Source organism: Meleagris gallopavo, chromosome Z (genome assembly GCF_000146605.3).
Source record: "Meleagris gallopavo isolate NT-WF06-2002-E0010 breed Aviagen turkey brand Nicholas breeding stock chromosome Z, Turkey_5.1, whole genome shotgun sequence".
Classification (NCBI taxonomy): Eukaryota; Metazoa; Chordata; class Aves; order Galliformes; family Phasianidae; genus Meleagris; species Meleagris gallopavo.
Genome location: NC_015041.2, coordinates 25,719,453 through 25,745,869, shown reverse-complemented (window position 1 = coordinate 25,745,869; position 26,417 = coordinate 25,719,453). Strand labels below are relative to the sequence as shown.

At 38.6% G+C, this 26,417-nt stretch overlaps 2 protein-coding genes across 4 annotated transcripts in view; both read right to left on the bottom strand.

The window, feature by feature from the left end:
• The window catches only part of JAK2 (Janus kinase 2), a 52,440-nt gene extending 38,300 nt beyond the window's left edge, over positions 1-14,140 (bottom strand). The window contains 2 exon segments of the mRNA XM_019610461.2: positions 12,067-12,069; positions 14,133-14,140. The gene's annotated coding sequence lies outside the window, so the exon portion shown is untranslated.
• Positions 23-26,417, bottom strand: part of LOC109363962 (tyrosine-protein kinase JAK2-like) — a 51,796-nt gene continuing 25,401 nt past the window's right edge. The window contains exons 1-7 of one of the 3 annotated variants that reach the window (XM_019610466.2): positions 25,612-26,171; positions 20,035-20,099; positions 14,622-14,874; positions 6,103-6,226; positions 5,226-5,343; positions 1,654-1,799; positions 23-1,061 (exon numbers count right to left, since the gene is read on the bottom strand). In XM_019610466.2, coding sequence (XP_019466011.1) covers positions 977-1,061; positions 1,654-1,799; positions 5,226-5,343; positions 6,103-6,226; positions 14,622-14,841 — 693 coding nt within the window. In that variant the 5' untranslated portion in view covers positions 14,842-14,874; positions 20,035-20,099; positions 25,612-26,171 and the 3' untranslated portion in view covers positions 23-976. Of the gene's footprint in view, positions 1,062-1,653; positions 1,800-5,225; positions 5,344-6,102; positions 6,227-14,621; positions 14,875-20,034; positions 20,100-20,954; positions 22,309-25,611; positions 26,172-26,417 lie in introns of those variants that run through there. The other 2 variants (XM_019610464.2, XM_019610465.2) reach the window with 2 other exon arrangements.

Below are 26,417 nucleotides of genomic sequence, written 5' to 3'. Positions count from 1 at the left end.
AAACCACAAGCAAATAAACAAAAACCACAACTAATGATTTAATCCATTAAATCTAACAAAGATATCTACCTCTGTGCTGAACAAGACAATGTGAAAAAACATTTTCCACTAAATGTAACTTTTTTAAGCTCTAGGATAACAAGGATTTTTCTTTCAGCCTGTAATACAATCTTTCAAATACAGCCTTATCTCTTCTTTTTTTTGTCCTCAACTTAATTTGAACATATACTACATTACGCATTTTCCATATATCCAGACACCAGTTTAAGATATTATTTAAGCCTGAGGCAAGACAGCAAAAAAAAAAGAAAAAAGAAAAAAATCACAAATTACAGAGTTGCTTTGTTTAGAGTGGAAAGAAGATGCTCAACAAACAGAATTTACAGTTCATTATGGAAAATACAATAGGTGGTAAAACACAAGTAACACTGCTGCTGATTCTCATATAAGTATTTCATATCACTGTCCAGATTGGATCAAAAGACAAAAAAGTAGTTTGACACCTCCAATCAGCTGGTCAATCTGTTATCTCATTCTATTTAACTCTTTCTGCTAGCCTTCATTAAAAGACAAACGTCAAGAATGAAGTACCAAGCAGAGGCAGAATTCACTCAGCTGAAGCAGAAACTGATTACTTCAACAAATTGGAGTGTACTGATAAACAAATTTAGTGGAGACTTGTCAGAGATAGTTAAGAGCCTGGAACACACGATATGAATGAAAAGGCTTATGGAATTTTGTACAGTGTGGAGAAAAGGTCCAGTAAGGTGTTCTAGCAATTGTCTTCAACTAACTAGTTATGGAGAAAACTGATGCAGGATTTTCACAGACATGCACAGTAATAGGACAAGAGGTATTGTGCATGTGGTATCACAGAGGAGAGATCGATCAAATGAGGAGAAAATTCTCCCCAGTGAGGATGATAATATGTCAAAACTTCCCAAAGGTATGGTGGAATCCTCATCCCTGGACATTTTCAGAACTTTACTGCCAAGGCCCTGTGCAACTTGATCTCAACTTTGAAGCTGGCCCTGATCTGAACTGGAAAAAAAATCCATGTACTGAAAAACAAAAAGAATAGATGTTGTGATACAAGCTTTCTATTGATTTCAAGCTTACACTCTATGTAAATTTATGGAACCAATATGCAAGGCTAAATAAATCCCCAATAGTTAAACATCTCCACCTAGATGGCTATGTCACGGCTTTTCATAGGCATTCAATACCATGACATTATGTAGAGAACTGTCAAAGTTGGATGGCTGCTGAGGAGCTGCAGTTCCTGGGAGCTACAGTTCCCAGCAACTCCAGTCATTCTTATATGGTTTCCATGGCCTTATTTTTGGCCAGACTACTATTTACAGCACAGTCAGGAAGGTGTTTCTCTCCCCATTTTGTTTATTACCCTTGATTCCTTTTGTATTGTATTATCTCACATTCCTTTATCATTTCTAGTGAATGAGCTTCTCTCTAACTCACTTGAGCTGTAATCTCTCCTTTTCACTTCTCTGCCTTCTTCCTGCAGGGGAAGAGGGAGGGGGAAGGGAGCCCCACTTGCTGTGGGACAAAAGATCTTCAACTCACGACAGACTAGCATGCAAAATTAATATTTATAGATAGCAGGTGTTACACAGTTATGAACTATTGAGTTACCTGACTGAGTTGTAAACAGCCAGTGGGGTTTGGTCCTTTTCCTTGGCCACCCTCATCATATCCAGAACAGCCATTCCAAGGCATTCTTCCTGCGTTTCATGAGTAACAGGCATTTGTATCCATCCACCCAAAAAATCATCTCGCCACTGAAGAAAAATGCAGAAAAGCAACTTAAAATATTTGTTCATGAACTGCAGTGAGACAGTATCATTTTGTTGGTTTTGCTATTTATTTTGCAGATCACATTCTTTCAAGTGAAACTTTTCATCTCCAGAGAACTATGTATGCTCATATTGGACACCAGATACAATCGTGACTAGAAACAGTTCTCAAAATGTCCTTGATTAAAATCTTGACTAGGTCTGTGTGTCACAGAGCCATAGAATATCCTGAAGTGGAAGGGAAGGGAAGATATCATCAAGTTCAACTCCTAGCTCCACAAAGGACTATCCAAAATCAGATAATATTTCTGAAAGCACTGTCCAAATGCTGCTTGAACTCCAGCAGGCTTGATGCCATGACCACTGCTTTGGAGAGTCTGATCCAGTGACTGATCACCCTTTGATGAAGAACCTTTTCCTAACCCCCAACCTGAGCCTCACCTGACATAGCACTGTACCATTCACTCAAGTACTGTTGCTGTGAGTAGAGATTAGAGGTCAGCATTGCCCCTCCACTCCCCTCATGAGGGGCTGTAGGCCACCATGAGGCCTCCCCTCAGCCTCCTTTTCTCTAGGCTAAGCAAACTAAGGGACCCCTGGTGCTCCTCATACATCTTCCCCTCTAGACCCTTTACCATCTTTGTAGCGCTCCTTTGGACGTTAATAGTTTTATATCTTTATATTGTGTCATCCAAAACTACACACGGTGCTCAAGATGAGGCCACACCAGAACAGAGCACACCAGATTGGCTGGCAATGATGTATTTGATAAACATGAGGGCACGGTTAGCCCTATTTGTTGCCAGTGCATAGTGCTGTCTCCTGTTCAACTTGCCATCAACCAGAACACAGAGATCCCTTTCTGTGGTGCTGCTCTCTAGACTCTTGTCCCACCACTCTATACGTATATCTAGGATTGAAGAATCTGGCACTTCCTATTCTTATACTTCATATGGTTGGTGATGGTCCAGCTCTATCTCTCAAGATCTCTTTGAAAGGCCTTTCTACCCCTTTAGAGAGTCTACAGCTCCTCCTAATTCAGTCTTGTCTGCAAACTTACTTAGTATACCTTCCAGTCTTTACCCAAGTCATTGATGAAAACATTAATAAGAGGCCCTAAAAATGGAAGCTTCCAGAACCCCACAGCTTTTTGCCCTGCTTTGTTGACTTCTGACACTTCGGAATTGCTTGTTCCTGGGCTTTTAAGAGGTGGTACTCAAAAACAGACCAGTACTGATGAACCCCAACACCTTCAAACCAGTTTTCCAGTAGACACTTCTAACCAGTTTCCTGGGCAGCCTGAAGTCTGCTTTCTTCATATCCAAGGCTAAAGTCTTGATGGCAGTTTTCACCCTGACACTAAAGATTGTAAACTATACAACATTACAGTCACTATAGTTAAGACAGCCACTAATTGCCACTTCATTCACAAGACCTTCTTGGTTCACAAGCAGCAAATCTAGTAGGGCATCTTTTCTCATTGGCTCCCTTGGTACCAGAAAGTTATCATCATGGTGTATTAGGAATATTCTGAATCTGTCTGTATCAGCTGTGTGGTATTCCCAATTTAAGTCTGACAAATTGAAGTCACAAGGGCAGTTGATCAAGAGGTCTCTTATTTCCTTCAGTAACGATTCACTGATGTTATCATCCCAGCTGGAAGACATATAATAAAGTGGATGTCGTTTGAAGGTCTATTTGCTTGTCCCTTAATCCCCAGCCCAAGGCTCTTAACCATCTTACTGCCAAATGCAAGCTTCATATACTCCAGGCCCTCCCTCAAACCTCGCACCACATTTCCACTTCACATGCCCTGCCTATGTCTCTCTGTTGATGAGTCTATAACCGTCCCTCATCATACAGCGGTCCCAGGACTCTTCCCAACAGATTTCACTTATGCCAGTAATGCCCTCAAATTTTGGTATGTCATTCCATAACTTATTACTGGTGAGATTGGCTTTATTCTTTTGCCCTTCAAAACTAGTTTAGAGCTCTACCAATCAGTTCTGCTAGCTCAAGCACAGAAGTCCTCTTCCCATCCTATGAGAAAGGTGCATCTCAGAGGTCACCAGTGTGTTTCATCTTGAGAAGGTTATCCCATGATCAAGAAACAAAATTCTGCAAGTGACACCAGCCTTGGAGCCACCTATTCAACAGCTGGGTTTGCCTGTTCCTTTCAACACTGCTTCAGGCTTCTGGAGGATAGAGAAAAGTATAACCCTAAGACACTGATGTCCCTTCTGATTTCCCTAGGACTTTTTTGCTACCTAATCACCATGGACATGAAAACCCACTAATAGACATTAAGCAGAGAATCACGCCAGGGTAGTGAGTTTTCTAGTGATGTCTCTTACCCAGGATGGCAATAGACTTTCCTATGGTTTGAGTCTGTTTGGTATGGTATGGTGTGGGTCTGTTTGGACCCTCTGTTCCTCTCAGAAAGGAGTTACCTATCACAACAACCCTTCTTGTATTGACAGACGTGCTAATGGTATGGGAGAAAGGCTGTCTAGCCCTAGGAGACCCCTGCAACCTGGATGAACCTTCATCTACATCATCTATCTGTTCATCAAATTCCAAAGCTTCATTCCTTATGCACCTGAACATGAGGGTGAGATAGGCAGGGAGGAGATTCACCTGCCACCCCGAGCAGAAACCTGCCTCTATTCTGCTCTCTCTCTTAGTTACCTTCCTTTCTCCTGTTTTTGAGAAGAGAGGTAGCCCTTCATTTCTCTTGTTGTGGTCAGCTAATGCATTCTTGGAGATGGTAGGGTACAGCTCCACTAGTCAGTCTCCTTCTTCAACTTCCTGATGTACTTCAGCCTACTCATCTCCTCCCAAAGCTCTGTCCACAGGCTGAGCAGTACTTCCATCTGGGCATATTTCCTGCAGGTGTGCTCATTGCTGCCACCAGACACTGATGGAAAGCTTGGGCACAGCCTACAACCTGAGACCTGGATTGCTACATGTTCCTTCAGGAACTCTGCATAGCTGCATCAGTTTCTGTGACTGGAAAGGCTACAGGTGTCACAGAAGACACAACTATCTGCTGAATGGATACCATAACCAGAGCTGTTGGAAATAGCAGACAGACAGCAACTTGTCATACAAACTGCAATGCTAACATATGTGGAGGATATTATCCCACAATGTAACCGTCCAAAATGGAAGTCACAGTGAAAGATTTGCACGTGGTGGCACTAGATGGGAACTGCACAATCTCCCTGCTCTCCTCACAACCGCCATTTGAACTTCACCTCTGCAGAAATACAATGTGATGCAAGCTTTAATTTTTCTGTTTAAAAGCTTCAAGCTGTCAAAAGAACTTGCATAACTCCCTTTATTGAAAGGGAGAAATATCAACAACCTTTATAAGTCTGCGTTTTGAAGATATAATGAAGCAAATCATACCTGTGCAAATAGGTAAGACATGACAAGATCATCAAGAACAGGGCTTTCTGAACCCCGAATAATGCCATAGCGATATGCTCTGCTTGTGCCATTGCAATACCAGTGGGGAAAATAAAACCTGTTAAAAAATACTTAAGTAAATAACAGTGAAAATACACTCTTGTTTACCACAGCAGAAATTACACATTTCTTAGATCTAAACTAAGGGCTGGCTGTTCTGAAAAGCCAATATTAAGCCCTCCAAAGTCAACACAATGTTTTCATCTAGTTCTTGGTGTGTAGTACAACACTTAGAGGGTGAGAAGTTGCACTGGTCAAAACAATGAGCTCTGCAAATCTATCCTCACTAATCAGAATACAGAGGATCTTGTGTTACTCTTCCAGTTTCCTCTAAGACAATTCCTAAAGAAACAATTGAGTTATTAGGTTACATTATGCAATTTAAAGAAAAAGCAATCTTTTCTCTAAGGAAAACAGTGACCGTACATTTAGAAGCCCACATTCAAAAATCAGGGTAGACAAAAATGGATCTGTTGCAGGCATCCACCTGACTAAAATAATCATTCTGCATTTCAGAACTCCTACTGACTTCAAATGGGCAAGTAAGGAGATGGAGATGTAGTACTCTTAAGAACAATATCATCTTAATTCCTCATACATTTGAATTGTTTCTTTCTCCAATCTGAAATGGCATACATATAACATGTATACAACTTAAATTACTTGATTTTTACGTTCTCATCTATCTTTCATCCAAATCTCACCAACAATGTCTGTAACAGAGAAATTACAGTTCATCTAAATACCTTATTGACTGTATTTTCCTCACACAGTTCTGTACTATCATGAAAAGTGTGTAAGATTTGCTTTGGATTACCTTATCCGGTACAGTAGCATTAGTCTGGTTGCTTCATCTACGTGGAAAATGTGATTTGGAGGATACCAAACTCTATCTGTTTCACTCATGAGTGCAAACATATTATGATAGACCGGCATGATACCTAAATAAAGAATAGATAAGTATATATAAGAATTTGTTTTTGTAGAGAATCAATCTTACTATGAAAAATACATTGTTAAAAGCAGTAGATAGCACATGTTCTCCAACTATTTATTACATCGCTTTACCACTGCCAACAGCATTGCAGAGATCACCTTAAAACCTGCAGATTTTTTCCTGGTTTGTTTTCTCATTCTCTAACAAGATTGTACTTACTTGTTACTCTATTCTTAATGTTCAAATTATAAGATTTTATCTGAATGGTATTTAATACAATGGATTATTAGCCTTTTAGTTCAAGAAGTAACAATCAACAACAGTACATTACTTTTTCCTTACATTTCCAAAAATCAAATCTAGCTATTGATTTCATTATTCCAGGCTGATGAGTAATCAAATGCCATCATTACTAGAACAACCTGCCATTTATACTTCCGTAGCTCAGTTAAGAACAAAACCAAATGTACAAAAATGGATATATTTTTTTTTCCCTCAAAAAGTTTCAGAACTCTTTCAGTGAGAACTGAGAATCAATTCTACTTGCAAACTGTATAAATCTGTGAAGCACCAGATCTTCAATAGCATGAAATTATAAGCTGCCTTTGAGGCTTCTAACTACAGGGTACAGCCTAACTTGAAAGACAGATGATAAAGTTCTGTAATATACCGTACTGTTGTGTGTCCAAGGGATGCCAATGCTATGATTTGGAAAACAGGTTATATATCCAAGACATTGCAGCAATAAAGAAAGAAATTCAACCACTGACAAATTTTCAAGACATAATGGGATACATGTGCACAAATCGGAGAGTAGGATAAAAGTTGTAGTGTGAAAGTCAAGGTAAGGAAATGAACCTGGGGATTTCGATAGTTTGCTGAACATGAGACAGCAGTATGCCCAGGTAGCCAAGAAGGCCAATGGTATCCTTTCCTGTATAAGAAATAGTTTAGTCATCTAGATCAGGGAGGTGATTGTCCCCTAATATTCTGCTCTGATGAGGTTGCATCTCTAGTACTGTGTTCAGTTTTGGGACCCTCACTACAAGAAAGACATCAAGGCCACGGGTCATGCCCAGAGAAGGTCAGGGAAGCTGGTGAGAGATCTGGAGCACAAATCTTACGAGGAGTGGCTGAAGGAACTGGGAGTCTGCAGAAGAAGAGAATCAAGGGAGACCACAATAGCTCTCTACAGCTTCCTGAAGGGAGGCAGTTGGTGAAGTGGGGGTCAGTGTCTTCTCCCATATAATTTGCGATAGGATTGGAAGGAATGGTCTCAAGTTGCACTGAAGGAGGTTCAGGTTAGATATTAGGAAAGATTTCTTCTGTGAAAGAGTGGTCAAGTACTGGAAAGGGCTGCTCAGGGAGCTGGCTGAGTCACCATCCCTGGAAGTGTTCAAAAAAACATTTAGATGTGGTACGAAGGGACATGGTTCAGTAGGAAAATATTGCTAGTAGGAGGACAGTTGAAGTAGATGATCTTAAAGGTCTTTTCCAACCTTGGTGATTCTATGATTCTATTCTATGAAAGAAACACAAATATTTTAAATACCTCACAGATAGTGAGAACAAATGCAATTGTGTATAATGTTAAGAGACACAAGAATTCTGGCAAGAGGCAAAACACTAAAAATCAATTCCATCCTGAAGACTTAGAAGGAAATCACAGAAATTCACACAGAAATCAGGAGGAAAAAAAAAAAAAGGTTTTATAGACTTCACAGAATCACAGAACAACTTGGGTTCATGGGGACGCCATAAAGCCCCAACACTCTGGCCACAGGCAAGGTTGCCAACTGCAACCTGCAAACTGGCCCTAAACACCTTCAAGAACAGGGTATCCACAATCTCTCTGGGCAACGTGTTCCAGGACCTCACCACACTCAGTAAAAAAAACTTCCCCCTGACATCTAATCTAAATCTTCCCTCAGTTTAAAATCATTCTCTCTTGTGCTATCGCTATCTACCCATGTAAAAAGTTGATTTCCCTCATATTTATAAACCTTCTTTAAATATTGGAAGGCTGCAATGAGGTCTTCCTGCAGCCTTCTCCTCTTTCCCATTTTGAAAAGCCCAGTTTCTTCAGCCTGTCTTAACAGGAGAGGTCTACAGCCCTTGGAACATCTTTGTTGCCCTCCTCTGAACTCTCTCCAAAAGATCCACATCTTTACTGTGTTGGAGGGCCCAGACTTAGAGATGCAGTATTCCAGCTAGGGTCTCACAAGGGCAGAGTAGAGGGGGACAATCACTTCCCTTGCCCTGTTGGCCACCCCTCTTCTGACAGAACCCAGGATATCACTGGCCTTCCAGACTGCGAGTGTGCATTGCTGGTTCATGGTAGGTTTTCATCAACTGGGACCCCTAAAGTCCCTCTCAGCAATAGTACTCCCAAGGAGTTCTTCTTCTGGTTTGTATACGTATCTGGGATTACCTTGACTCAAGTGCAAAACCTTCCACTTTACTTTGTTGAATCTCATTAGGTCCACTAGGGCCCACCTTATCAAGGTTCCTCTGGATGGCTTTCTTTCCTTCTGCTCTATGAGTCATACTGTTCAGCTTGGTGACATCAACAAACTTGCTGAGGGTGCATTCAATCCCATCATCTGTCTCACTGACAAGGAGTACTGGCTTCAAGATGGACCCCTGTGGGACACTGCTTATTACCAACCTCCACTTGGACATACAGCCACTGATCACAACCCTCTGAATGCAAACTTCCAACCAATCCCTTATCCACTGAAAAGTCCACCCTTCAAATCTGTATCTTTCCAGTTTAGAGATAAAGATGTGGTGAGAGATCATGTCCAAGTCCAGGTAGGTGGCATCAGTTGCCCTCTCTTTGTCCACTGATGCTGTTGCTCCATCACAGAAGGCTACCGGACTAGTCAGGCACAACCCTTCCCTTGGTGAAGCCATGCTGTCTGTTTCAGGTCATCTGCTCATCCATCATGTGCCTTAACATGTCTTCCATGAAGATCTGTTCCATGATTTTCCCAGGCACAGAGGTGAGGCCCACCAGCTTGGAGTTCCCTGAGACCTCCTTCCTCCCTCTCTTGAGAATGGGAGTGATGTTTCTCTTTTTCCAGTCCCCAGGGATTTTGCCTGTTAGCCATGACTTATGAAATACGTTGGAGAGCATCTCAGTAACTACATCAGCCAGCTCCCTCAGAACTCTGCGATGCATGTCATCTGGCCTCATGGACTTGCACACATTCAGTTCCATGAGCTGACCTCAGATTTGCTCTGCCCTTACAGTGGCTGGGGGAGTTTGCTCCCCCAGTTCCCACCTACAGATTCGTAACAATGTCTAGGTGCAGGTAATTATTAAATGAGGTAGGCCCCTTTCATCAAATCTAAAGCACATTTAATCAGAAACAAACAAATCAACTCTAGGTATAAAACTGCAACAAAAAGCAATTCAATCCTTAAGAACAAGTTTAAACTTCTTATAAATTGAGTATGTTGCTGCAGGGAGCCAGCAAAAAGGCTAAGACCAAGAGCTCTTGTGTAGCTGCCAGATTAAGCTGTTGAAATCTACAGGCTAATCATTTGAGATAGCTCACTAAAACATGCCAGACCTACACATACTAACATGTGATTTTCAACGGAAGAAAATAGAAGGAACTATGTGAAGTAACCAAAGAGAAATAAAAACAAAAAAAATCCCATATGAATAACGATGAACAGATTAATAAATTAGAGACTGGGTGTAAATCAGGATGTAGCAAATTCATTTTTTCTGGAGTTAAGAATAAGTCTATCCTAACCCTAACCCTATGCAACTGAATTCGGTTGTGAAATTGGATCAATTCATATTACAGATTACTAGTCTTCAAAGCAAAAGTAACTGACATTAGTTCTGAGTCTGTGTGGTGTATGTATACCAAATTATCACAGAATATTTTACAGCTTAATGCAAGTAAATTACCAACCTACTAGAGATTCTAGCCAGATGTTAGACACCGTTGAAGACAGTGTTGAATATTTATGTAGTCTTATTAAGATATTACCTCATTAAAATCTGAAATAAGCTCACTGAACAATTCCAAGTAATTTTTAAATTACTAAAGGTATTGTGCTTCACCAAGTGCACAAGTGCCTTGTGCTAAGGTATTGTGCTTCACCAAGTACGTTACAGAAAAAAATAAATAAAAATAAAGAGAAACATACACATTCACACACAACACTTCAATACTTCAACCCAGATCACACCACTGCCATTCTCTGCAGAAATTGATTTCTTAAGTGAGGAACAGGACTTTGAAATTCTCCCTACAAGGTGAAATGTTGCCATTAACAAAACAAAAAGAAATCCACCTTTACTTCCTTCCTACGGTTAGGAAGTAATTTAAGCACTCATCCATCCTTCATACTTAATCATTTGTAATTCCATATGGTAATCGGTATCTTTCACTGCCAGTGCTTGGGGACATATAGATTGTGTGTTCATCAAGAAAGGGTGTTAAACCTCTTAATTCCTAAGGAGGAAAGAAAATGTGGTGCAGTGGGAAATTATATATCTTTGCATCAGCATCAAAACATTGCCAGACTTGAAAAAATTTTGACCATTACACATTTAGTGGAAAACCATTTATTAGGGTCTTGAAAATTGTGCATAAAGGTCTGATGAAAGCAGAATTCAAACACTTCCCTTTTCTTGTAAATTTTGGCAGTGCTACTAATTGCAGGGATTTTTCAAACAACTAACAACATCAGGACTTAAGTGTTTTCTCCAGAAACAATGAAAACCAAAAAGGAGGGGGAAGAGTGGGAGGAGGGAAAGGGTGTCTGTGCACCTAAGTCTTCCGATGAAACCCAGACAATTAACCAATGGTGAAAATTTCTGAGAAATAATTTTCAACACAAGTAAAATCAGAAAAGCCGTTCCAAGAGGTATTAAAAACCTCCACTGGTTTTCTACACTTCACTAATCATATTAGCAAATAAAACAGTGAATAGTTAGAAGAAGCAACAGTGACTCAGACATAATAAAGCAAAATTACTCTCTACTTTTCATTCCTAGCGAGGCTATTAAACAGATTGTCTGGACTACAGCAAATAAAATCAGAGTTGTCTCTTGGCAAGTATTTTGTTTAGTAGACAAGGCTAAAAAAAAAACCCACAGCACTCTATACCATTTGTCAAGCAACATCATGAAAGTCTTTAACACAGCAAAGTTTTAATCCTCAAACTTCTACCTCAAGTTTAAAAAAAAACACAGCAAAAGCATTTGCATAGAGCTCCTTCCTCTCCTCACTGTGCTTTTATACCTCCACATCTACACTGGTCATGCTATTTTTTTTTTTAAGTAAAAAATATAAATACTAAAAACTATTTAAAAGTGTAATTTCATTTTAGATTAATTTGAAGGAGAAGAGAAAGGGAAAGGATTTAAGATGGTGATTTGCAAAAAAAAATCTCAGATACCGAATTTAGAAAATGAATCGAATGCAATGATGCTATAACCTCTAGAATAATTTTTTGTATCTCATTTTGATACTCAGTTACCTGTTCTAATATAATTTCCTCTCTTCGGCTGAGGCTTCCATTCATTTTGGTGCAATTATTTTAGAGTTGTCTTACATGGCAGATGACATAGATAAGGCTGATTGCTGAAAACAACTCATTGATTTAAACTTAAAATCAACACTTCTGGTTAGAAAATTTGTCAGTTTGATATTAAAAACTGTCAGAACATAAAAATGTAAACAACCTACAAGAAGGTTTGTATTAATTATATTTTTAAGCCAAGCCAGTATAGATTGGAAAACCTTCAATTGTTTGACTTGTCTAAAAGGTACTCAAGACTGCTTGCCACAAGCAGCAGTCATACTTTGATGTAACCAGCTCTGCTATCAAGGGATCTAGCAATTGCTCAAATCATGGAGAAAGTTCATCAGTATTTTCCAAGTTTATTGCATCTCAGACATTCCTACTACCTAAACCACTCTCTTTATGAATTGAACTGATTCATAGAAAATTCCTGAAAATTCTTGCCTGTTTAAGCATTCTTGGAGTACGTATGCTATGCAGACCTACATATTCTACCTACAAGCATAAAATCTCATAAAAAAAGTGCAAATGATTAGAACTACTATGAAAAAGAAAAAGCCCTACATACAAAAACCATTTCAGTCTTTTCCGCCAATTCAGAAGGTAATGAAGTTACAAATTCCTCTGACAATCTGGCAGCAAGATACTGCCATGGTAGCTGTCAAGCAGAAACCACTCTTCAGAAGACTTTCTCCACCTTAGCTCTAAAAGGATGAAGCCTCAACATAGCAAAATATTTCACTTATAGAAATATAACACCACTGTAAATATGAATTACAAACTGATACAGAATGATGTAACAATAGCTAAAAAGATAAAATCCACTCAGTAAGGAATTCTGTTCATAAAAAATTGTTTCTTAAAATAGTCAGTTGTAGAAGGATACATCTGGGAGCTAGAAACCAGTCATATCCACAAAACAAAAGCTACTACACCAGGATGTTAAAAGCCTTGAGAAAGACTGGTGGAGTCTGAGAAAACAAGAAACGTGAAGTCTTTAGATAATGTCACAGGAAATACAATTGGATTCTTGTGTTAGCAGAAATTCTATCTTGCATGTTTTTGTGACATGGACGAGAAGAATATTGTACATTGCTTGGTCTGGACATATTCATGGGAAATTGCAGATGGTGCAGAAGACAGTAAAAAATGGAAATAGTTAAGACATCCAAACTACTGAAATCCATCAAAAAACATTTAAAAAAAATGATCTAAAGATAATATAATGACGGTCTCTCTAGCAGTGGTGATGGGGAAAGAATGAAAAAACACGACTTCAAACAAACATCTGAAAACTGAAGAAAGATGAATTTAAATTAGAGAAGAAGAAATGGAAATAAAAAGTAGACAAGAAATAACAGTAGAAGCAGCTAATCAAACTATCAAGATAGTTACTATTCCAGTAAATTCAAACTAGGTTCTATCTCTCTATGACAAAAATAACGTAGTCAAATAAATAGTAAGAAAAAGAAGGTACCTGATGTCATGGCTGATCACAACATATTCCTTCAAAGATTATGCTATTCTAACATAGACATACATTGAACATACTAAGTTTGATGTACACAAGACCGTAATTACTTTAATATTCTGGCAAGTTGATATGAGAAGATTAAACTTAAAGAACATTTTATTTCTCCACTTTCCAGTGAAATCATTCTCTAGTTAATCCCCTCAACACTAGTCCTTCACTACAGTAGCAATTAAATATTTTATGGGAATAAATATAATCTAATGTAAAAAATTCACCACTTTAGCATTCAAAAAAGAAGAACCTCCTCCCTTATGCAACTAGCCTTACATACTTATAAATACTGTAGCTGAGAGTCTTACAGCCATATGAATATTAAAACGGAAGTCCAAGAACACCCACCAAAAACACTGGCAACAATGCTAAATAATGTACTCTTATTAAAAAATTCACAGCAGCCGATGAATCATTAAGGAGATGTTTTCCAAAGTGGGTACACATTTGTGACTCATTGGAAAACAAATATTTGAAATTATGATCCCTCCTTTTAAAGTCATTTGCACCTGAAATGTGGCATTTGGAGAACTAAAAGGCAAAGTCTTGTACCATGGACAGTCCCAAAAACAGACAGAGACACTGTGTGCAGGTGCACATATGTGAATAATAAAGTCTCTTTTGTATCTGGACTTCAAAATTACTTTTTTTTCTTTCCAAATTGCCCAAATTCAATTCAAGCTATTACTGCAATGAAACGAAAAATCCTTGCACAAAACACATTTAAATTGTTTTACTATAGATCTTAGCACCTATCCATGGTCTAGGAAAATGTAACAATTCAAAGGCATTATTAACTAGACGTAGGATTATTTATTCTAAAGTTGATTACATTCTTGCTGACTTTACTTTATAAATGACTCAAAAGGAAAAAGCCACAGACATAGTGGCCATGTTATACCTAATGCATCACTTTCCATCTAAAAAGATGATAAAAAATGATTCATTTATAGTAAATAAATAAATAGTAAAGTGAAGCATTTATGATAAATAAATAATATAAATAAATATAAAAATAAGCATTATATGTTATACATTTATATTACATACTTATATTTACATAAATACATAAACATATATATTACAAATACAAATGAATGTAGTAGACATAGTCACCTGATTATAATTTCAACTTCACAGTCTTTCTGATAGTAACAGAAGCCTTGCGCTAATCACTACTGATAATGATTAGTTGAAAAACATCAGAGAGATTAGCATTTCTGTTAAAACACCAGTATTATGATGACCTTTGGTTTATTAAAAGCTCTCTTGCATCAAGTGCAATTACACTGTCAAAAAAAACCACAGCATGTATACTTACCACATGCTTTGCAGGCAACAGTGCAAATCTCTTCTGCAATGTATTCTCCAGCTGGAAATTGAAGATAATCTCCTCCCGTCTTCCCAGGTGAATAATAAAGGTACACTTGAAGCAATGGCTCTGTCTGCTTGGGTGCACTAGTATTCCCAAGGATGTCGCCATTCTGGTGGACAGTGGCAGTTGCTGTGCCTTCTATATTTGCCATTGTAAGACAGGCCATTGTTTTCCTTTTGTTTTTGTTCAGAACATTTGCCTAAAAGAAACATAAAGAGTAGTTTTTGAATAACTGCATATATTTTTGCTTGCAATACTTCACCACTCTCTGAGTAAAAAATTTCTTCCTAACATCAAACTGAAATCTCCCCTATTTCAGTTTAAATCCATTCCCCCTTGCCCTTGTCCTGTTGTTTTCTACCTGTGTAAAAAGTTGGTTCTCCATCTCCTTGTAAGCTCTTTTCAAGTATTAGAAGATTGCAATGAGGTCTCCCCAGAGTCTTCTCCTCTCCAAGAGAAATAATTCCCTCAACATTTCTCCATAGGAGTGGTGCTTCAGTCCTCTGACCATCTTTGTGGGACTTTTCCGGACAAGCTTCAACTGCTCCATATCCTTCTTGACCAGGCCTGGGGCATCTAGTACACAGTACTCCCGGGGGGCCTCACCAGGGTAGAGAAGAAGGGGACAATCACCTCCCTCTCTCTGCTGGCCACTGCTCTTCAGATGCAGTCCAGGATACCATTGGCCTTCCAGGCTGCATGAAGGAAGCTTACTGATGTATTTCTATCTACAAGAAGGGCCGTAAGAAGGATCCGGGGAACTACAGGCCTGTTGGCTGACCTCAACACCAGGGAAAGTTACAGAGCAAATCATCTTGGGTGAGATCACACAGCATGTACATGGATTCCAGGGAATCAGACCCAACCAGCAGGGGTTCATGAAAGGCAGGTCATGCTTGACCAACCTCATCTCCTTCTATGACTGGGTGACCAGACAGGTAGACAAAGGAAAGACTGTCACTGTAGTCTACCTAAACTTCAGCAAAGCCTTTGATATGGTCTCTCACAGTATTCTTCTGGGGAAACTGGCTGCCCGTGGCCTGGAGAGGTATACCTTTTTTGGTAAGGAACTGGGTAGAGGACTCTGGTTAATGGAGTTAAGTCCAGCTGGTGACCTGTTACAAGTGGTGTCCCCCAGGGACTGGTACTGGGGCCCATCATCTTTATTGATGATCTAGATGAGGGGATTGAGTATATCCTCAGTAAGTCTACAGATGACACCAAGTTGGAAGGCAGCGTCGATCTGCCTGATGCCCTTCAGAGCTTCAGAGGGATCTAGATAAGCTGGATTGCTGGGCTGAGGTGAATGGGATGAGGTTCAACAAGGCCAAGTGCCGGGTCCTGCATTTTGGCCACAATAACTCCATGTAGTGCTATAGGCCTGGGGCTGAGTGACTGGATGACTGTGAAGAGGAAAGGGACCTGGGGGTGCTGGTTGATGCTTGACTGAATGTGAGCCGACAGTGTACCCAGGTGACCAAGAGGGCCAACGGCATCCTGGCCTGCATTAGAAATAGAGTGGCCAGCAGGAGCAGGGAGGTCATCATCCCCCTGTACTCAGCATTGGTGAGACCGCACGTTGAATACTGTGTTAGTTTTGGGTCCCTCACTACAAGATAAACATTAAGGCCCTAGACCATGTACAGAGAAGGGCAACGAAACTGGTGAGGGGTCTGGAGCACAAGCCTTATGAAGAGCGGCTGAGGGAGCTGGGATTGTTTAGTCTGGAGAAGAGGAGGCTCAGAGGAGACCTTATTGCACTCTACAACTTCCTGGAGGGAGGCTGTGATGAGGAGGGGTTTGGCCTCTTCTCTCAGGCAACAGACAGGACCTGAGGAAATGGTTACAAGTTGTACTAGAGGAGGTTTAGATTAGACATAAGGAAAAACTTTTTCTCTCAGAGAGTGGTCAGGCACTGGAATGGCCTGCCAAGGGAGGTGATGGAGTCACCGTCCCTGGCAGTGTTCAAGAGGCATCTGGATGAGGAGCTACAAGATATGGTTTAGTAGCTTGTGGTAGCAATGGTGGTGGGAGAACAGCTGGACTAGATGGATCTTGTAGGTCCTTTCCAATCTTGTGATTCTATGATTCTATGATTCTAACACACTGCTGGCTCCTGTCCAGCTTTTCATCAAACAGAATCCCTAGTCCTTCTCTGGAGGGCTGATCTCAATGAGTTCTTTGCCAATTCTCTCTATACTCATATTTAGGATTGTCCTAGTCCAAGTGCAACACCTTGCCTTTGGCCTTACTGAGCCTCATTAGATTTTCATGGGCTCACTTTTCAAGTCTGTCCAGGTGCCTCTGGATAATATCCTTCCCTTCTATTGTACTGACTGCACCACTCAGTGTTATCAGCAAACTTGCTGAGCATACACTCAACCTCACAGTCTCACATCTGTTAATAAAGATGTTGAACACCAGTCTCAAGATGTATTCCTGGGGAACGCCGCTTCTGACTTTCCTCCACCTGGAGGTACAGGCATTGACAACAACCCTCTAGATATGACCACCCAGCCACGTCGTCATCCACTGCAGAGCCCACTCTTCAAATCCGTATCTCTCCAATCCAGAGATAAGGATATGGTGTAGGACAATGTCAAAGGCCTGGGATTACTATATAACTCTAATTCTGGAATATATCAAACACCAGAAGAGGAAAAACTAAAGTAAAAACTTGGAGTCCAATATTTATCACTGCTCACTAGATTTTATAGCATGTGCTTACTTGTCCAACTGAAACACATTACTTAAACTTGATGGTCAAAATAATGCTTTTAATGATATCTGTGAATCTTATGATAATCCCAGTTTCAACCAAAAGATTGTGCTGAATATTTACAAAACAACTAGACAGGCCACAGACTAGCACAGAGGAAGAGTAGGAATACTTTCAAGCTGAGTTTTACTCTTCCACACTTAAAACAAAACAAGTCCCAACTGAGGTGAGGCTTGATGAGTAAGCAGCCACTATTTGTAGATAAAAACCAAGGCCTCCTTTCAGACCTAGTCAGGTAACTCTATTCCTTTGGAATGCAAGCAAAAAATCCTCAGTGATAAAAATGGAAGACAGAGAGACAAGTAACCCAACAAAGAAGCATAGAAATATTTTAAAATACAACAAAACAAAACAAAAAGTTAAAAAATAAAAGTGAGATTGAAGAAGTATTCCAAAGTTAAAGAATGGCTTTGCTCTGTTGAATACAGTTTTAATCAGTAAAAGCCATGCTTACAAGAAAAACTTGTACAAAGCTTGCTATTATGAAAACTATGAGGGCTACTCTGCAAGTAATGCTTCCTATTTTATAAGGGCTGCTCTGAAAGTAATGCCTCTTATTACCTTATGTCAGCCTATGACATCGGAGGCAGATGTTAGTAGTAAAGCATTTGAACCTTCCCACCAAAATTCTCTCAACATTTTGTTGTTATACGACACATGGCAGGAGAGGGGCAATTTGACGAAGCAGCATCTGACATGGCCACGTGTATGAAGCAAAGGTGTGTCACTGAATTCCTCCATGTGGAAAAAATTGCTCCCACTGACATTCATTGACGCTTGCTGAACGTTTATGGAGACCAAACAGTGGATATGAGCACAGTAAGGCAGTGGAGTGGTGCACTATAGCAGTGGCAAAGACGATATTAAAGACAAGCCATGTTCCAGACTGCCATGCAGATCTTTACAAGGTTGGAATTCAGGCTCTTGTTTATGGCTGGCAAAAATGTATAGATCATGGTGACAACTATGTTAAAAAATAGTGTATTTAGCTGAAAATTGGCTCTGACAAATAGCATTATTGTTCTCTTGATATTTGTTGTAGTTTCCATGGAAGTAAATAAGAGGCATTACTTTTGGAGAAAGTAATACATATACTGCTTTATCATAAAATACCTGTTTGGAGAGTTACTTTTAATTTTTTTCCCCTCTCAAAACTGCAGTTACTAAGGAAAATATGACTGTATGATTTATGTGGGTTTACATTTATATGGGTTAAAAATGACCTGTTCTACTAAAAAAGATCACAATAGCTAAGCCAGCAGGAAAAAGCTTAACACCTCAAAGGAAGAAAGCATTCATTTCATGATCTATGTAACAGATAAAAATACTCAATTTATTTATAGAAGAGGACAGAATTATACTAACTTGATGGTAAATAGAAACAGAAAGCCAGCAAAACAAAGCAAAAAATAAAATATCCAACAACAACATCATGACATAATCAATAGAAAACCACATCATTTTAATTTCCAAACTAAAGCAACAGAGAGTTAATATATCACAGAATCATAAATCTACATTTCTAAGTACAAGTGAATTTGGACTGTGGGCGTTTGGGCCTTAGTCATAAATTGCCAGGAAGGTCTTTCAGCTGCAAAGACCACAATCAGGCAAACAATGTTCAATGAAGGGAATAAATGTGCATTTCTATTAAGCCATCCAGAAACTCATGTTTTGTTGAAGAAAACAACCACTGCATCAAAGATTTAATATACTCAGAATGGGACATCCATAGGTAAGTTACTCACAGTACCCACACATGTATTTGTTGCCCAAACAGATACAATGTACAAGGTCCATATAAATCTGAAAGTTGATATCCAACATGCAACCAGAACTCAGTGAAATTCAAAAATTACCAGTCCACTTATAAACATTTCTCCATTAGTATAAATAACAAAATCTTCAATTAATACATTTTGATTTCGTGATCAAAGCAGCTATCTGTAACAGATCTGATTCTGGAACTAAGGAACAATGAATTTGATCCAATAGAGTTATTTTGATATTTCTTATCTTGATCATATTTTAAGACTGAATTTTTAAAGGATTAATTATTACTCATGCTGCTCTAACAACCACAGCATTTACAATGCAACATGTTTACATGCTCTTTTCTATTTCTGTCTGCAACTCCAATGCACCAAAGGATTGATTTTACCTTCCATGCTGTCCTGCAGCTTAAAATAATAAAATAAATAATATAACTTCAACTAGAAAGGAGAATTAATTAACAAACTGAAAACCACCACAATATAGGAAAATACATTAAAATGCAGAGGGCATAAAAAGCCCTTCATGATTTAATAGTATTCAGCATTCATTGCCCAGTTTATTACAGTTTTCTTCTTTCAGACTATTTCAAGTTATAGGCTGCACTAGCTTTTTTTTAAGTCTAAACTCTTCTCTTGAAAATAACCTCTCTGTCCTTTCAGCTTGCTTTTTTTTTTTTTTTGGAGAAAGGGCATTTTTCCACTACAGGTAAAACTCCTGTCAACTACTTTTTATCACTTGAGAAAGCTTTGTATAAAACATAAGAATGATGAAAACTTTTAAATGAGCACATCAAAAGTCACCCACTTGCTGTTGTATCCACAGGAGGTCAGACAAAGCTGGCACACAGGCAATGGTAGAACATAATGTATCTGCAATAGAAACATACTAAATATTAAAAAAGTTAATGGCCCTGAGCAAATATATCATTATTTAAGAACTCAGGTGTTGAGTTTCAGATAGTGCGATTCATTCCTTTCTCATTTGCCTGAATTCCTACTGTCTTCTTCGTGAAGAACTTTTCAAAAACATATTTTTGGTTCTATTAGACCTTGATCCTTAGTGCTAACAATAAGCTGGTACACTAAATATACACTTGTTTCATGATTCCCAGCTGTCTTCTTTTTTCTTAGATTGTATTTTTTCTTTTTCGTAAATGAAGAAATCGGTTTAAGAGAACTGTTGATGGCATTAGAAGAGAAATGAAAAGAAAAAAAAAAGACACGGCAGATTCACTTAAGGTAGTAACACTCCATTTCGCTAAAACACTTAATTCTAGCTAAAAACTGATAACACCTTCTTCTTACAATTTGTGTGGAAGTTAGCACCAAATGTCTTGCAGGAGGAAGGACAAGGGCACACCTACTTTCATTCTCTTTGCATACTTCTGTGGTTGCAATAAACACCATTTGAAAAGATTTAAGCAAAACAGTAGCTCTCTCATCAGTGAAAAAATGGAAATACCCTGCTGTGATGCTTCAACCACAAGAAAAGGCTGAAGAAGAGAGAAACAAAAGCGCATTTTAAAGCTGACTAGAAGAGGAAAAAAAAAACGTGATAGTGGATAGTTGAAAGTGGATGAAACTCAGAGAACACTGCAGAGTTTAGATTTGATGACTTTTCAGACAAATCTTGGGCAGAAGGAAAAAGAAGGAAATTAAATTCCTCAGCACCACCTGCTGCTTCTACCAAGTTTACCATTCATGGCCCTGAAAAACGGAACCCACCTCACACAACTGCAAATTCAGCTTCTGTCTCCACATAAATCAGACTTCTGAGAACAGTGTTTCTTCTCTTGTGAATCTGGCTTTAGAGATAAGCAGTTACACCTTGTTTGGACAGCTGCATATTTTCTACGCACCTCCAAGGATGCTCTTTAAAATGCTGTCTAGTCAGACAATTAATATCTGATACAAAGTCCTCTAGAGTTAATTCAAGTTTTCCAGACCTGTATTAAGGGATGGAGTAAGTTGCTCAGGGGTAGAGCAGCATATCATTCACCTTTGGAGCATATGCCCCTTGGATTTTAATCTGACAGCACACCAGTTCCAACAGAGCACAGAACTATAACCTGCTCATGCAGGTTGCAGATCTCTGGGAGGCTGGTTAATTCTAAATTACCTTCTGCTCTGAGACTACTGTTCATGCTTATTACTCCCAGTCTGGCTTTTGATTGAGGAAAACCACATGAAGATTTACCTGACTGTAATTGGTTGTGAACTTTCCCCAAAACTCCAGATCAACTGTAAATATTTTAAGTTATATGAGGCAGTTGGCAATGAACTGATGGTATAAACCATGTTGAGTTAGTGACCCAAGTCACTTCCACTCTGGCAATAGCAGTGCCCAGTAGAACAAGGGTTACGATATTCTGACTAAGCTCAGTAACATCACAGTTTGCACTTCAAGCCCAACAACTGGGTAAAGCAGCCTAACAGGAAGTCTATAATACTTCACTTAACAAACAGAAAAGTGACTGCTTAAGATAGAACAACTCACAGGTCTGGACAAAAAGCGTGAAACTTAGGGACAAAGATGTCAACACTGAATATGCTCACAGTGGCTACTGTAACATCTCCCTCTTTTAGTCAACCTCTGTTCCTCCTGCCTACAGACATATCTATTTATAAGATCTTCATCAAGGCCTTACAAAATTATTTACTTCATTCATACACTGAGTAAGTCTTGTCTAACATAGCTTGTTCTTTTAGCAGCAGACTAAGAATGCCACATATATTACAGTTTGGACTGACCTGACAGTGCACCATCCTGCAAAAAATCCAGCTTTCTCATTTCCTCCAGTTTGTTCACGTTTACACCAGACCACATTTCTGGCAGTTGCAAGGATTTAAATTCCCAGTTGCAAAACAAAGTCTAAAATCTAATGAAACAGTTAAATATGTCCATCATCTCCCTGCTGCTGCAATTTGCGAAGAATACAGCACAGATGCAGTGGAGATTCTGCAAGTTAAAACAGGCCCTTCTCAGCAAGCTTTTAGAATTCCTATAATTGCAATTAATGTTTATTTTGTCTGCCATTAAGCAACTTGAATACTCAATTTATAAACAAGTGAGGAGAAATATAAAAATAGCATTTTCTATTATTTTATATTTCTAAATAAGGCCTTGAAGACATAGATACCTCCCAACAACTCTATTAGTTTATTGTCAGTAAAGTAGGATATCATCTTTAAGCTTGAAAATACCAAAATCACACACTTTCCACCTTATACACACATCCTTCTTTCAAGAAATTTGAAAGAATATTATGAGCAGCAACTATGAAAACCTTCTCAGTTGGTAAGTAGGCTGTTACAGGGTAGGTATGAGTGCAGAAATGTCTCACAAAGCTCTAACATAATTAATAATTCTAATGAATATTATAGATCTTGTTATAAGAACACTAAATAAAATTTCGTTTATTTATATAAAATAAGAGTAAGATGAAAAGTCTGTCAGTCAGTTCCCAACTTCAGATTGCTTTGATAGCTTGTTTGTTTATATTTATCAGTTATACTTAACATTTATACTCAGAATATCTTCACAGTTCAATTTGGTTATACGGGCAGATGGAGCACAAATAAACCTGTTCATAGCACGCGTCTATGAAAACTTTAAATCTTGAAAATGTAACAGTATTCATATTGTGCATATAACATGCAGTAACCTTGATATGATTTGCTTTGTGGACTGCTTTTTTTCTTTGGACAGAAAAATATATTAAATTAAAAGATCCAAAAATGCATACCTTTCTCTAACAAGCAGTTAAACATATCATCAAAATATTAGTGCATGCAGAGGTACTGCTACTCCTTAAAGGATCAACAAAAGATTCTCACGTTTTTGCTCAGCCAGACCACAGTTGAACAGCATCTGGTCTTTCACCAAAAAGGAAAAAATCACTACAACAGATCCCATTTCCACCACATATATTCACAAGAAATCATTCTTCTCACTAACTTTATCAAACTCACAGTACTCAGCAACAAAAGTACTTTAGCAATCTCGAGAATCTGAGAAACTTCTCCACTGCTGAAACTACAGAAGCCAATTTAATCAGACAGTTAATCCATGCTTTAACTGTATCATACTCCGTACTAAGAGAACTCTGCTGTCCTTTCCCAGGTAACATGTTCTGACTTCAAAAACAGCTTTCACAAAAATCTAAATGTCTTCCCTTAAGCATATTTAAAGCCATTCCGTAGAGAAATAATATGCCTTCAGTTACCACTGCCACTTGTTCACATGCTCCACTTTTTGCCCTGCAGCAAGTTAAATACATAGACACTAGAAAAATGACTGTTCATACAAGAAAACTGCTAAAAGTTAGATTTTTCCAAAGGAATTTTTTCCTATTTCATCAGCTATGCTAATATAACACAATGATTTTTAATATATCAGAAATTTGAACACAAATAGTAAGAAGCAGATGCAGAAGGAAGATGACAGATCTGTAACATATCAACAACAAAACGTGGTAAAAAAACCTGGGGAAACAAAGATAACATTTGCTTACAGTTTTCCCTTGGTAAACCACTGACTTGTATCAGCAATTCAGCAAGGGTCCATGAACTTTTGCACAAGGAAAGAGTAATGATCGTGGTCTAATCTGTCTGCACGACATAGGAACTAACTGGACAAAAGCTGCTAGCATGAGACTTTTAGTCTGTTCCTTTGATTAGAAAAAAAAAAAAATTGGTATTTCTGCATTATCCACAACTGAAAGAAGTCATTACTCCAGCTTTTCTCAGGATGAAAGCTGCCAACAAATGTTGTCTAAAAAGCAGAATGAAAAATACATTACAGAAGCCTGGCCATCACTGTAATCTGCTAGGTAGGTGAGCTGCCAAAAAAACAAAACAAAACAAAACAAAAAAACCAACAGTGATCAAATCAAAGGTTGCCCACAGACAACAGCTTTGGTTGGGTTCCATCAGAACTCTGGCAAAAGCTGGTCTGTATCTGCAAAACATTTAAATTTCACCATGTTGATAAACTTCAGCAAAAGATTATTTCATCAGAAAATTTCCAAGCAATTCAAATAGTTGCCCAACTGTTCTGGCAAAGAATATTTCCCAAGACAGTGACATTTGAGGTTCTTTAGTCCATCAGAGCCACCGTCATCTGCACAGCCTTATATGCACAGAGGATATGGGATGAGTAAACACAGTAGGTCAGACAGACCTCTCACACAAGGTACATGAAAATAACATTCATTTCCCTAATACATCTCTCAAATTCTTCTGAAGTGATGCAATGAAGAATGACAACAGCAAAACCAGGACACTATACAGCAGGTCAATTTGTATGCACTTGCTTGAAATTGAAATGGATACAAAAAAAATCTCAAGAACATCCTCACTATGAGTTTTTTCCTCTTATAAACAGTATGCTAGCTGTGGAGACCGAGTACTTCCATAACTACCCCCCATCATGCTGGATTTTATGTTTTACAAGCAATACTGAAAGCAGAATTCTATTTACTAGATTAGACCATGAAATAAGGGTTAATTAGTAGAGAACAGATATATCTTAATTATTTCTTTAATTTCTTTCAAAAATATATAAAAAAGAAATTGCTGATGTTCCTGTATATCTGGAACAAATTAAATCAAGGTAATTAGTATTTTTGAAGGTTGCTGACTGGTAGTTTCATTTTCCCTGGTGGCTGTTGGTTGCAGAAATTGTTGAACCACTTTCTTACACCAAAGTACTGGCTTATGAGTAAAAACAAATACTAATAAATCACCAAGGAATTAAGAAGCAATAAAGGTTAAAAAAAAAATCACATTTCAAAGTGGAAAGATATTCTGATTCACCACTGGAAACAGAAAGCAGTATTTTTCTCTTAAAAGGCATTTCTGTCATAAACAATATTTAGGGGAAAAACCCACCAATCCAGAGTGCACAGGTGACAGTTATAGCTACATTCAAGAGTTAAAATAAGTATTGAAAGCATAAATGAAAGCAAAAAGTGCAACGCAGCAGCAACAAAGTCATCTTTCTAACTGCTTGTATTAAACATCACAAGATCCCTAGACTGGTCATATCAAATAACAGGCAAGTGATGCTGGAAGATACTTTTGAAGAAATCAAGTTAACGTTTTCAAAAAATGCAATTCCCTATGCCACAACTGAAGAAGGATTTGTCAAAACATTAACCAACAACTGTTTGTACAGTTCTGTGTTGCCAAAGAACAACATCAACAATTACAAAACAAATGCCAGTTTAGCAGATGCTGTCAAGAGCCAAGCAAGTGACACTAAACTACTAGAAGCCATATACATTTCACACTGCAGTCTGAGTGACACAGCAGAAAACAGCTCCAGTATCCACAAATGAAAGTCTCAAAAACTGTCCCTCTTCTCTCAGCCTCCAAATACCTGTCCTTTTCCTCTGGGAGGCAGAGATTTCTCAGCAGATGTCCGCTCTCAACAACTTAACGGCAGAGGAAATGGAACAGTCATGATCCATCACTTGCCATAACTTCTGAAGAGCACCTAAATCTGGGCCAAGTTTCTTATCCCCTCCAGCTACAGGATTGCTGTGAAGCTTCTAGTCTATACAAATGGTATCTTCTAGGCAAATAACAGCACAAATCCTTCATCACATAGTTATATCCTGGTAGAACACACAGCGTTCTCTTCCTTCGTAGAAGATGAAGGGTTTCTCACAGCAAACATTTCTGTGAGGAAAATTAGTCAATTCTTTCCAGCTATCATTGAAAATTAGGACAAACTGCCCAGTTTGTAGTTGTTCAGCAAGCCGTTTCAAGAACAGGATTTTAAAAAGTTGAAGTCTTTGGGGCATTCCTTGTGAATTCTGTTATCTCCCTTTTCTTGTCCTCTTATCTCACTTCCCCAGTTTGGCAACTTCCCTCCTCAGATGTTAGTACAACTACTGCCTCTGAAGAAACTGTCATACATGTTTACATAGTGCGCAGAAATTCATGTGAGTTGAGAAGCTAGAGTTTTCTTCCTGGGAAGGAGGAGCAGAAGTAACACCACAAAACTCTTATAGGTTCAGTCTTATAGAAGTGGGAGGAGGTATGAAGAAGAAGGAAGTAACAGAAAGCAAAGATGAAAGGTGACAAAACAAGCTTTTTAGACCCTACTCCTCAACAAGAGTCAAAACATTTTCCTTCTGACGTTTAATCTCCTCTAACACAACTGGAATTTATAAGCATATA